The sequence below is a fragment of the Vespula pensylvanica genome, chromosome 8 (assembly GCF_014466175.1).
Source record: "Vespula pensylvanica isolate Volc-1 chromosome 8, ASM1446617v1, whole genome shotgun sequence".
In the NCBI taxonomy this organism is placed as follows: domain Eukaryota; kingdom Metazoa; phylum Arthropoda; class Insecta; order Hymenoptera; family Vespidae; genus Vespula; species Vespula pensylvanica.
In genome coordinates, this window is record NC_057692.1 from 3,533,493 (window position 1) to 3,546,810 (window position 13,318).

The following is a 13,318-nucleotide window of genomic DNA, read 5'->3' on the forward strand; positions in this document are numbered from 1 at the left end:
TTCATCCAATAAAATTTTGTAATTTATTTGAAAAAGATACAACAAGATTTTAATAACGACGTGTCCATAGGCACACATTGTTTTTTAACTGTCATATAATACAATAATATACAAAATTAATATCCATAGTCTCTATAAATGTTAAACGCCCGCGCGCGCGCGATATATATCTTACATCGATTAATGTACATACAAAGCGCAAATGTGAATGATCGTAGTTTATTTATGAATGTGCGCTCGTATATGCGCCCCTGCTCTAGAATATCACTATAAACTTCTATCTATTGTAATCACTATGAAGAATTGTTTTAGTAATTGCATAATGATTCTTACAGCGAGTAGAGTTCCGACACATTAACGCAAGATCCCTTCATTAAATGATTAACCTACATGAGAATGAAGTAGTTTTACACCTACAACGTTATTCTCAAGAATTACTCTGCTCGTTTAAGTGGCATTTAAATGTTATGTGTGTTGTAAATGCTTCTTTCCTGCATGCCATTTCTTATGGCGATGTTCATTTAATATTTATTTACAAAATAGTTGCACACAGTATCAATATACAACGTACTAAATCCTTAATTGTTTTAACAATGATCAATCATTCACTAATGCACATTAATCCATGTTTTGTATTAATATTTGACCTTTGTACATAAATCTCACCTAAAAATTGTCTATCTATTCTAACTTATAAACATCGATTTGTATGGAAAATTTGTCAAACATAAAAAGAAAAACGATGTTTGACATTATATTTAAATATATGACGATAATAACTGTCGAAATAGTATTAACAATATTAAAGAAATTATGTAGATGTAGAAACATGAAAAGACGGATAAAGAGAAAAAGTGAAGAGCAGCAGCGCATAGAGCACAGATCGTATTGCGTTTCGGGCAGTAAGATTTTGCTTTTTGGACTTTCTCAGCTTTTAACGTATAATCTCGCGCGAGAGAACGATTGAACGATTAATATTCGCGACATAACTATTCGATATACATGTATCAGCCAGTATTTCAAGCCGTGCTGCGAATCAGCAGGGTGAAAAGAGGTAGAAACTGAGGGTCGCCTCTAGCATAAGCGTTCCATCTAGTTATATGCCAATGCATTTTGACTAGATCCTAAAATTTTGACATTAGATTAATCACGCTTCACATTCCTTTGCTTATTAAGGGTATATCGATATCATGATAGATATCATCTCGCAAAGAAATATATTGTTGGTTATAAAAAAAGCAAGACTTAATTGCACCGAAAGACAATCTGTCTGATTAAAATACACGTTAGCAACAAAAAGATAAGGAAATTGCTTGGCCCTTGATCGCTAGCTAATCCACAAAGATCCTTAATTTCACTTTCTCTTGGATGAGTTCTTATACAGGATTCTGGCCTTTTCCTCTTTAAAAATGTCCAAGCCTTTTGACAAACCAGAGAATTATTCTCATATATCACTTCTTCAGGTACCACGGTTAAAGATGGAACTGTGGTGTCGTAGCAAGTGCCTATATTAACTACAATTAATAACATGTTGCTGAAATTGACTGGTTGCACAACGTAAGGTCTTGCGCATTCATCGTCTGTATCAACCTCGATGTTGTAATCGGTTACGGATGAATTGCGCAAATATAAATATACCTGAAAATTTTATTTTATTTTGATTTAAATTACTTCTTTATTGATGTAATTATTTAAAAATATCGTTTATATCAACCTCTTTATCGCAAGCCTCTGGCCGTGTTCTATTAATTAAAACTTTCATATCAAATAATTTTTCATCTTTGGCATCGACTGGAGCTTTAACGTCATTTTCATGATAATCCTCGTGCATACCATCGTTTTCATTTGGGTAAGTATAAGCGTATGCGTAATCCGAACTCCAAATACCTGCTTTTACCCAGGCCCAAGTTATATGGCCAATAATCCAGGTAATAACTTTTTTGAAGCTTGTCCAGGGCTATAAATTAAAATAAAGTCCTTTTAAGTATATACTTTTACAAGGGATTTTAAGCTAGATTTTAAGAGATATTGTCATACAATAGGACCCTTTTCTTTAAAATATTTTTAAGATATTTAACCAACCGTCAGTAATATACTAGCGTCGTTTTTCGTCTGTTTACTTTTGAAACAGACTGCTTGATAATCATACATCCTGATCTTTTCAAAAATGCCTTCCTTTACAAGACCAGCCATTACAGGACCTCTGACTTCACCAAAGAATCTTCCAGCATCGATCTCGTCTTCTGCCGCGATTATGTATCCGTTGTTATCGATCAAATAACATGCCCATGAATCGTTTCCGCAATGTTTATAACAATTACCAAGCCCTTCGCAATTAAACGTTATGTTTTGAAATAGACCTTGTAGAGCAGTATGTTGAAATTGAAATCCTACGACGGCTACTGGTGCTTTAGTTTTTCCATTACCTGCAGATAATAATACAAATATGTACATACATATATATATGTATATATACATATATATAATTTATGACATTTTTTATTAAGATAAATAATCAATTGGCAATTAAATTTACCGATAAATATGGCACGACTGGCAGTGACTAAAGTAGTATTATCTGCTCCTTCGTCATCGATTGGGACCGAAAAGACAAAGCTTTCTGGTTGAACATAATGTTGTTCTACTGCACGTTTGTACCAAACCTCATCTATTGCTTTAGGGTACATGTTGCTAAAGTGGTCATCAGGTATAGGATCTTCTTCGTCCAATAAAAAATCTTGCCATCTTGTTAAGCCACTGTGTGTGGCCATGAAAGCAAGCGTCACTCCAAAACGTTGTTGAAATTCCTTCCTATGAAAAGTTACGTGTTAAAATTTAATCAAAACTTCTCTTTTCTTTTCTTTTTTGTTTTACTATGATTTATAAGTAATACAAAATACGGATATATCGAGCTAGGTATCGTGATTAGTAATTAATTATCTTGGAATTTGTTGATTCGTTCGCTTATGCATATACATATATACGTAAATTGTACGTAAATTTGATTAAAAATGTGCCAAGTTATCAAACAAATATTTATATAAATTTGCACAAATCTCTTTTGAATGGAATTCGTGAATTTTTAATTTATTTATTTTTAGATTTATAATACAGTTAGTTACATACTATATATATACGTATATTAGGGCTATTTGAAAAATTCGCAGTTAGTTTTTGCTTTAAGACGTATTTTATTTTAAGAACGAAATCTATACGGTAAAAAAAGCTGCGAATTTTTCAAATTTCTCTTATATATATATATATATATATCTATGTTTGTGTATAATAAAAATGTGCAAATTTATATAATCTCGTACGGGTTAATATATTTTATTTCTACAGCGATACATTTCGTATTGAGAAAATTCATTTGTTATCACAGTAGAGCTTCGCTTCCTCTTCACGAATCCATTCCTGAAAGACGATGCTGGCCCTACGAAGAAGCGTATAAGCAATTTGTTTGCTAATAAAAAAAATTTCGATGAACCAACAAGAAAAATGTGTGAGACACCAGAGAAAAAGAAGGTAAATGAATATCCAACGAATTTGTGACGAGTCATATAGCGGAAGAAAGATTGAAAAGATAAAAATAAATAAATAAAATAAAACAAATACAATTAAAAAATAAAAACGATTCAAAAGAAGTAGTAACAAAATAACTAAATAAATACAACTATAGTATAAAAACAGATCGAAAAAACAATTTGGAGTGAAAGAAAGTTATAGTGCAATAGAATAATAAAGATCGTAATAATCGAGGCAGTTTTATTTTCTAAAGGCGAAAGGTGCGATTTGATGAACGTTACCTGGTTAGCAGATTCATCAGCCTAGCTAAAGGTCTGCATTGCGTCAAAGTGGTTAAATATTAGTCAAAAAAGAATAGGTGCATTTTTTACTATCCTGATTATAAAGAAATGAATAAAACAAGAGAAAAACTGTGCAAATAACTTAAGAACAGAGAAGAACGACACAGTATTGTCTCTCTCTCTCTCTCTCTCTCTCTCTCTTTTTTCCTTTTTCTTTCTCACTCTCACTCTCTCGTTCTCTCGTTTTCACTCTCTCTCTCTTTCTCTCTCTCTCCCTCTCTCTTGACTTAATACATGACGGTGTGTTTGCGTTTGTATGACATTTCTCGTGATCCGCGTTAAGGAATTAAATATATTTCATCACATCCGATCGAATTCGCGTTGGTATTGCGAAAATTCGCAATCTCTTTTATTTTTTTATTTTTTTTTTATTTTCAAGGTTTTTTTTCTATTAAAAATTAATGAAAAATTAGCTCACCCTTTTTCTTCGCGGGTGGTACTGGGATTCGCAAACCACTCGGTTACCTTAGCATCGAATACCAGACTCGAAAGAAGGTATCTATCACAGTAATAAGAATTTTTGTCGGCCTTGTAAGGATTAGCTGTTAACATAAAAAGTTTTCTATTACAAAACAAATTATTTCCATTTTTATTCAATATTATAAATAATTTCGTTAGATTTCAATTATCATTAATAATTTATAGTGTGTTATAAATAATAATTTAGATACTAACGGTAAGATTTGCGATGCGAGCCATGACCGGAACTCGCGGCAGAATACTCTGGCGGTTGGGATCGTTGTTTCATGTCGATCCACTTCCAACCTGGCAAACGGGTACGTTTCAGAAAATGTAAGAGTTCCATTTCTGAGTTATTGAACTTGTGTTCACCCTCATAATGATATCTGCGATAATAAAAAATCATTTTTATCTTTGAATTTTTATTATTCGTTTAATGTCAATTATAATACATTAGATTTAAAGTTATTATTTATTAGTATAGATATAGTTATAAGTGAATAGAAAAAAATTTACTTATAGTGCAATAGTATTATTAAAAAAAAAAGTATAGACTTACTTGCAATACATCCAATCAGGATGCACCCGCCAGTTGTTACCCGGGAAGTAATCTGTCACGTTTTTTCCTATGACGAGTAAACGTTAATTTCTTTTTTAATTTAATATTAAAAAAATAAAAGGATGTACTAAGGATATTATACATAATAAAATAATTAATGTATGAATGCAAAGTAGTGAAAAAAAAGATCAGTTCATGGATCTGTTATATCTTTAAAATTTTCTATTTTACAAGTTTTTATTTTACTGATAGTAATGAATAAGTAGATGTTGTTATAATAGTAAAAATAAAAACTTGATTTGATTTAAATTTTATGTGAGAACAAATGAGATATTTCGTTGAAAGTTTTGTCCTGAATTTTTTTCTGAAACGAAATATTTATCTATCTAATTATTAGTTTTTATGATGCACTTTGTGAATTTTGAAAAACGTTGCTATATGTAAATATGTAAATAACAAACGGCATACTCACCCCTCACATGAGATCTGTGTATCTCCTCGGCGCCGTGTACACGATAGCTTCCGGCATAATCGTGCTGCGGAAGACTCACGACCACCGTGAATGGGGTTTTTGAAATTCCGGTATAATCGTATTTTCTTTTCACTCGACCAACACGTTTCTATTTTTAATAAATAATCCACAAATAGAGCTCGAATATATTGTAACGTTACTTCTATTGAAATTTATTAGGTCAATCAATTCTGTCTCTTTCCAAGTAAAAAAAAAAAAAAAAAAAAAGATAATAAATTTTTATACTTTTTATTAATATTTAATTAATAATGTAGTTTTTATGAATATTAACGACTTCTTCTTTATTCTGATAAAAGCTTTTGACTTTCCCTCCTATAAAATGACTCAATTTGTACCGTAATTGAATAGAACATTTTGATAGACCTAATAGATAACAAATTTTTCATCGAATATATATATATATATATATATATATATATACACACCATATATATACTCACCATGTCATCGTAATGATATTTCGTATGTAATGTCACGCTACCGTTAGCTTGATTGACCACATCATTACGGAGCTGCGAAGAAACGATTATTGATATTAACCATCTCAGCTCGGATCTCAGCTTATTGATGATTCATCAATTTGTGATAATTCTATACCATAATTATTCCTTCATCGAATTCTCTCGGTCCTTTGTCTTGATCCATTAATTCGACCTCAGTCATATCGACGCTGTTGTATGCCGGTTTTAATATACCTTGGAACTATTAAATAATAATTTTATGAGACGGACTTACATAATATATTTATGATTAGTATCTTTCAATTTAACACAGATCATAGTTACCACAGGTCGAAGATCAGGATGAATTAGGATGTAGCCGTTATTGGTAACGATGAACGCATATCCATTAACACCCAGCTATAAAGACAAATAAAATAAAACAAACCATGTGAATCGTTTATGATATAGATTCTAAAGAGATTTTAAATGATCAATAACTTCTTACCATGTGTGGCATCATCAACTTTTGTATTTCTTCGATGGGTACGTCCGTCCCAGCAACACCGAGAAGATCGGCGATTCGTGTCTGCGCATACAATTATCGACAATTTTAAAAGATCCTTCGCAGGTCGCGTGACAGGGACGTTATCGAAATAAATTACAAATGATCATATCATCCCAAGTCGCATAACCAGAAGCGTATCTACCTTCTCCAACAAGGCTATCACAATGAACTCGTTCTAAAGACACACGTTACAAGTATCCAAAAAATGATATACTAAATAAACGAATAACGATAAATGTGTGTTATCTGACACGTCTGGACATATGTATGTATATAAAACTAGCTCACTACGTTATCAATAATAATAATAATAATAATAATAATAATAATAATAATAATAATAATAATAATAATAATAATAATCACCATAGTAATAATGATGATAATAATAATAATAGTAATAATAATAAGAAGAAGAAGAAGAAAAATAATAAAAATAGTAAACATAATAATGACAATAATAATAATAATAATAATAATAATAATAATAATAATAATAATAGAGTAATTGCAATCATAATCATATTAATAATAACAATATACAATAATAACAATAATAACGTCTGACGCAGGCTAAATCCTAGGTATTAATTCCAATAATTAGCACGCCGTTGATCTTTCGATCGTCGATTTTTACGAAGAATACGAATCTTTGTTGAACCAAGTACGAACACGAACGTAGCTTTTTTCATACATTTTATGAAATTAATTTTCAATGTTCAATCGTTCGTTAACAATGAAATTTTTTCGCAAAGGATATAATAATTCGTAGTTCGTATAAAATCGACCAACTGCAATGGCGTTTAAATGTAATCTACTGATGTAATTCCTCTAACGAAATTCTAGCACTCAATAAACTGCCAAGTCGTATCGTGTGTATAATTATGTGAGTTTGTCGATTAGTTTTTAATTTGTTTTGTTTTCAAAAGTTCTTTTTTCTCAAACACGACGACTGCAGAAAATGACTTCGTCTACGAGTCAACGATAATAATAATATTAATAATAACGACAACAATAATAATAATAACAATAATAATAATAATAATGATAATAATAATGGTAATAATAATAATAATAAAAATGATTAACTTTTACGAGGAAGTTCGCCGTTCGCAATCCAACAGGCGGGCGGGAATTTCCCATTTTTCTACTCGTCTCGACAGGACACAGGGTAGACTAAAGTACCTAAACCTACCTAATGATTAAACCAATTGCAGTACTAATGTTAGACCAAAGTAAGATACCAGAGAGACGAAGGTGGACCTAAAAGGAACGAAAGAAATGTCACACGACGACCGTTTATCCATATCGTATAGATAAAAAATAATCTTCTGTCTTTTTTGTTCTTTCTTGTTTTTTTTTTCTCTCTTTTTTTTTTATCTTTCTTTCTTTTACTGGAAATATTATAGACCAGCCAAATTTATATCGCGTTAGATAAAAGTTTAATTCTCGATTATAATTTATTTCTCGTAAACGTGCAAAATTTGGATCTGCATACGGTCGCTGTGTGTACGAATATAAAAGGTGTAGGTATAGGGTTCTATGCATTGAAACAACGTTGCTTGTGTTTTTTGGCTGCCAACCTCTCTTGTCTCTGTCACCCAGTAAGCTTCGTTCACCAGCACCTGCCTTGTGATGTTCTGTGGACAAAGAGGAACTTAAAACCGACGAAAGAGACTGCGTTTCTGGATAATGAAACGAATCGATCGAAAAATTTCCATGTAGGACGAATGCAAGGACACGAAGATTGTGATAATAATATTCGTTTTTAAATGGATTTCAGGATTTTCATAATATAATAATGTGATCTCTCGTTAGAAAAAAAGAAAATTTCGTACGGTGAATGAGAATGAACGAGTTCGTGCCGTGAATCAAAATGAGTTAAGCGAATGAAAAGGACGGGAATTTTTCCAATACGTACGCTTATTTATATAAGTTGGCCGAAGAATTAACATCGAGTATGTACTTTGCCTGTGTGCTTTACCTAACTTCGTCAAGAAAAAAAAAATCACATTTCTCTTCGCAACTATAGATTCTCTAAATCGTTCTGGATTTCTTTGCGATATTTTTCATTTTATCTAATATGTAACACTTCTTTTATATGTTTTCTTCTTTCGTAAGAATATTATTTAATCATTAAGAATTAAATGTTATTTAATAAATTCGAAACTTACCGCGTTTTCACGTCTGTCGAAGACGGGCATGCTAACCGAAGTCATCAATCTGTATTCCTGATAATCTTCACTTTGTTCGTGCGATTTTTTTTGTTTCTTCACGAATCTACGGTCCTGTTCCTCCATGTTGAAGAGTTTCCTATTTCTATGGTATTGTAGAAATCGTTCCTTTTGTTCTTCGCTTTCACGTTGTTCCCACACCCAGTCCGTCATTTTTGGATCCGTAATGTCAGCGTAGACTGGTGTCCATATAGTTGGATGATCCGTACGACCCAAAACCAATGGTCTAGCCATCACGGGAATATATTTCAAGACCTACAAAAAAAAGTATTCAATAAGTATTATTTGAATGTTTAATTGATAAAGAATATTTTACCTCCTCTCGAACTTCAGCCAAAGTACAAAGATGAACGTAATATCCTCTATTCGCGCAAGCCATCCATTGTACCTCACGAACATCCGCTACTTCTCGACCAATCAGGTAAGTGAACATTCTAACCGGCATATCAGCTTTCAAAGGTTCATCAGGATTATCCTTCCAATTATATTCTTCGAAAATCTCCTTATAATTAAATGGTACACCGTCCGTTATCAGCATAATTGCCTGATTACATCTTGCCCCTTCTTTTTCCAAACGATAAGATGCAAGTAGTTCGAAAGCTGTGGTCAAGGCTAAAGAAAAATTTGCAATGTTCACTGTCTCGAGGTTTGAAATAGCTCTCTTCAGTTCTCTAACGTTTGCTAAATTCGCTTGAACCAAGGTATCGTTGAAACAAGGAACCACCTAAAATGGAAGAGTCTTACGTAATACAGTATTGAAGTCGTATGAAAGTATAAATCACTTCGTTGGGAAATGATAAGATATAAATAAAAAAAAAATTCATACGATTTTTAATAATATCAAAAAGTAAATAATCGAAATTACAAAAATATTCTCCAATAAGACTTTACCTCTTTCGTAATATTCGAGAATGTAATGATATTGACAAAATCATTATTTCCAAGTGTGTCCAAAATATTATTAACGACGTGTCGAGCGATTTCTCGACGCATTCCGGTCATGCTACCGGATATATCCATAAGTATAAGAATGTCCTTGGGACTAGTAGCTGCTTCGATATACCAACTTCTTGTTCTGCAATCGAAGAGATCGACCGGTTCCATATACCAACTCATTGCAGGATATTGTCTCATAAAACCCGTAGCACTGCCGAAATATTGCCAGGATAAGGATGGATCTTGTTCGTAATTATTAATGAATGTCTTGTCCAATTCCTCGGACCACTTAATCGCCCTGAGTACTTCCGACGCACGTTCGTATACATTTGTTGGCACGTGAACCGCGGACATATTCAAATTTACTTGTCCACCGAAATGGTCACTATACTCGAGCTCGATTGTAGTATTTTTCGCGTTAATAAAGTCGAAGGACTCTGGAGGATCGGCGTCTGGTGCTGATAAAGCAGACGTTTCGGCAACGTCCATAATTCTCTGATGAACAAATAAAACCCCCATCGAATTGGATTGAAAAGACAAATTTTTCTCGAGAAATTTTAATAACAATGATAGATAATAATAATAATAAAAAAAAAAAGAACGAACTATACCCTTATCGCCGAAATTTTAGATTCCATCATCGCTTTGATATCCTTGGCAATTTCGTGTACCAGAGCGCCTCCGTCGCGAGGTTTAACCTCCGCGTGTTTGTAACTCTCATGAAACTTTTCCACATTCGTCACGTATTTTCCCAATTGCGACAACTCGAAACCCAGTTTTTCCGCCCATGTTTCCACTCTAAAAGAAAGGAAAAAAAAAATAGGAAGAGAATTTGAATCGATTGATTAATAAAACAACTTTAACGTCATAGTCACGTTACAGTATCTCTAAGAGTGTTAAGTTCTTAATACGATTATACGTGTTTCCTTTTATCGCAATTACATATTGCAACACTGATACGTATTATCATCCACGAAGATAGAAAAAAAAGCAAAAAAATATATAAACACAAAATGTTCATTTATAGAAAAAAAAAAGTGTAAATAAATGTATTAAAGGAAGGTTCGACCTTGAAAGCAATCTCGTTGATAAACGTAAAAGAATGTCGTCGCGGTGATGGATGAAGTAGATTGAATTGAATCAACAGAAAAATAAAATAAAATAAAATAAAATAAAATAAATAAAAAAGAAAGAAAATGAAGAAAATAATCCCGATTGAAATACCTACGTGTTGTGAGAAATACCGTCACCAGGATCGGGTGCCTCGATCAGGATCAGGAACAGGGTGGCGACGGTGGCCAGTAGGAAAGGGGACTTCATCACTTCTCGAGACCTCTCTCGCTTCGGCTCTCTGCTGTTTACGCGAGGACACGGTAAACAAAACTGAGCCCGAGAGCAGACTCGCGTCTGACATTAAGGATGCCCTCGTAGTCCTCGTCTTCGTCGTCGTAGTCGTCTTCACCGTCTTCGTCGTCGTCGTCGTTGTTGTCGTTGTCGTTGCCACCACCGTTTTCGTCGTCGTACACGTTCTTGTTTGTCGCCGTTATCGTTGTCGTTGTCACCGTCGTCACCGTCGTCACCGTCACCGTCACCGTCGTCGTCGTCGTTGCGCTGCCAACGGCGCTGGTAGTGCGCATAATACAACCGACCACGTTCCACGGTGGTGGTTTCTACATTTATCGATCGGCAAATGCTTTTGACCTCGAGCTTGCGCGTAAGCTCATCGTCCTACGAACGACCGTCATACGCCGTCGAAATGCCTGACGACGCGACGCCGCGCCACTCTGTCTATCTTTTTTATACATAACGTAACATCCTAATTGATAGCAATGTCTTCTTTTTAGGGCGACGATAAACTTCCACAACTTCGAATTCCTTGGATTTTCAATGTATCTTTAAAGAAATTGGATTTGTCTTCTATTTCTTCTTCTTCTCCTTCTTATTTTTATTCTACAGGATACAAGGTAGACTATCGTTCCCTTTAGTTTTTCTAGACAAACAATATTTTTAATGTAAGAATTAATATTTCTTGTTTATATATAAATATATATATATGTATATATATGTGTATATATATATACACATGTGTATGTATATATATATATATATATATATATATATATATATATATATATTGTTGACGAACAGAAGAATCCAAATGGGATTTATTAAATAGGACTTATATTTAAGCGATCTCTTACTTAAGAGTCATAAGAATTGGATGGTTGATATCATAACGATTGCCAAATAGGACATTTTTCTGGAGAAATATTTCTGCAATGAGTTTTATCCGACAAATCGTCGCCAGTCGAAAGCCATCTCACGCAGAAAAGTGATCGCCAATTGAACCCCTCCCTTTCTCTTGCCTCGATCGATCTAGACATTTTAACTCTCAAATGTCCTTGAGCTCGAGAAGGAGAAAAAAAGGAGATTTGGCAGACAGACAATGAGGATAATTGATATTATTTATCTTCTTCGATTGTTCTTCGATTGTTCTTCGATTAATGATATCTTCTTTTTTTTCTTGTTGCTCTTTTTTAATTCAAACTTTCTTCTCGTATTTGTTTTTATTTTTCTAAAAATAATCAATTAAGGACAATTAAACAAGTTAAGGAAAGCAATGGAATGCAAGATACAGGAATATAATGAGATCAGTCTCTATTACATTTTCAAGTATCTTTATTTGATCGAGATTTGTTAAAACGGAAAAATCGTGAATAAAAATTGTACAAGCGGATAATAATTGATGAATAAGAAAGAATGAACGCAGCATGATTGGATAATGTTTTTTGTTGAACAATTAGGTATTTTAACTTACATATATCATCTTAAATATAATAAGGAATACAAGAGATAAAGAAATATTTTCTTTCGATCCTCTACCACAAGCTTCGATTTCGTGCTCTAATGGATGCTCCGTAAAGCAACCCTCGAGTCGTCTTCTCTTCAGATCATTCAGTGGAATTTTATGACAAGGTCTATCTTCTGTACCATTAGTATATTCGAATGGTGAAATAGTAACGGGTGTTATTTCGAGTCTTTCGTAACACGTTGGATACATACTATCGATAACGAGAAATAATAAATTTGTATGAGGAACCTGTAATTATAAATATCTTTTTATATACTAATTCATTCTAAGTTTGTTCTATTAATAAAAAGATCATTTGATAGATGTAAAACCGATGTATATTATATTAGAATAATTGAAAATAATATACTAACTCGTTGAGCGTAATATGGTTTTGAACAATGTTCAGGATTATTTCTAACTACTTTAGCAGCTACAGTTTCATTCATCATGTATAATGTTCTCTTTTGATCGCATGGATAGTGATAGAGATAAGGGCGTGCCGGAGGTGGAGGATCCGGTGCATCTTCGTCTGGGTGAACTTTACCGTAGGTAAGAGGCAAGTTTACGAACTGGGTCGTAAAACACGTCACTCTCGACAGAAACCAGAGCAATAGTTTCCACAGATAAGTTAACGGATCCGTTGGAATGTTTGCTGCTCCTTCGGTGCACTGAAAAATATTATTTTCTTTTTCAAACAATATTTTCAAGAAAGTTCGATGCCACGTATTGATTCTTTCATACATTTGCACATCTTCGAAGAATTCACAAATACTTTCTAAGATATCGGTGCCGTTCGAGTATTTTCTTTACGTACTAAATCAATATTTTACCAATCTGATTAAATAATTACATTCAACAAAATAAGACGAA

General features: G+C 33.1%; 3 protein-coding genes across 10 annotated transcripts in view; 1 reads left to right on the forward strand and 2 right to left on the reverse strand.

The window, feature by feature from the left end:
• LOC122631174 (voltage-dependent calcium channel subunit alpha-2/delta-3) lies at positions 1-11,242 on the reverse strand. 4 transcript variants are annotated; one of them, XM_043816520.1, is made up of 19 exons: positions 10,823-11,242; positions 10,206-10,392; positions 9,550-10,089; positions 8,975-9,382; positions 8,599-8,913; positions 8,008-8,064; positions 6,365-6,445; positions 6,202-6,276; positions 6,014-6,118; positions 5,857-5,928; positions 5,357-5,504; positions 4,885-4,951; positions 4,542-4,711; positions 4,285-4,408; positions 3,807-3,839; positions 2,537-2,811; positions 2,083-2,426; positions 1,715-1,957; positions 1-1,638 (listed from the first exon to the last, which is right to left on the reverse strand). In XM_043816520.1, exons 1-19 carry the CDS (start codon positions 10,912-10,914, stop codon positions 1,246-1,248), a joined length of 3,729 nt encoding a protein of 1,242 aa, XP_043672455.1. In that variant the 5' UTR covers positions 10,915-11,242; the 3' UTR covers positions 1-1,245. The 4 variants fall into 4 exon arrangements, with proteins under 4 accessions (XP_043672455.1, XP_043672456.1, XP_043672457.1 ...); XM_043816521.1 differs by lacking the exon at positions 3,807-3,839 and having other exon boundaries at positions 10,823-11,241; XM_043816522.1 differs by lacking the exon at positions 8,008-8,064 and having other exon boundaries at positions 10,823-11,240.
• The window catches only part of LOC122631183 (protein rolling stone-like), a 19,062-nt gene continuing 16,388 nt past the window's right edge, over positions 10,645-13,318 (forward strand). Inside the window, exon 1 of the mRNA XM_043816541.1 lies at positions 10,645-10,656. The gene's annotated coding sequence lies outside the window, so the exon portion shown is untranslated. The remainder of the gene's footprint in view (positions 10,657-13,318) is intronic.
• Positions 11,796-13,318, reverse strand: part of LOC122631176 (voltage-dependent calcium channel subunit alpha-2/delta-3) — a 9,196-nt gene continuing 7,673 nt past the window's right edge. For 4 of the 5 annotated variants that reach the window (XM_043816525.1, XM_043816524.1, XM_043816527.1 and 1 more), the window contains 2 exons: positions 12,820-13,116; positions 11,796-12,694 (listed from right to left, as the gene is read on the reverse strand). In XM_043816525.1, the coding sequence (XP_043672460.1) occupies positions 12,404-12,694; positions 12,820-13,116 (588 nt within the window). In that variant the 3' untranslated portion in view covers positions 11,796-12,403. Of the gene's footprint in view, positions 12,695-12,819; positions 13,117-13,318 lie in introns of those variants that run through there. The other variant, XM_043816529.1, reaches the window with a different exon arrangement.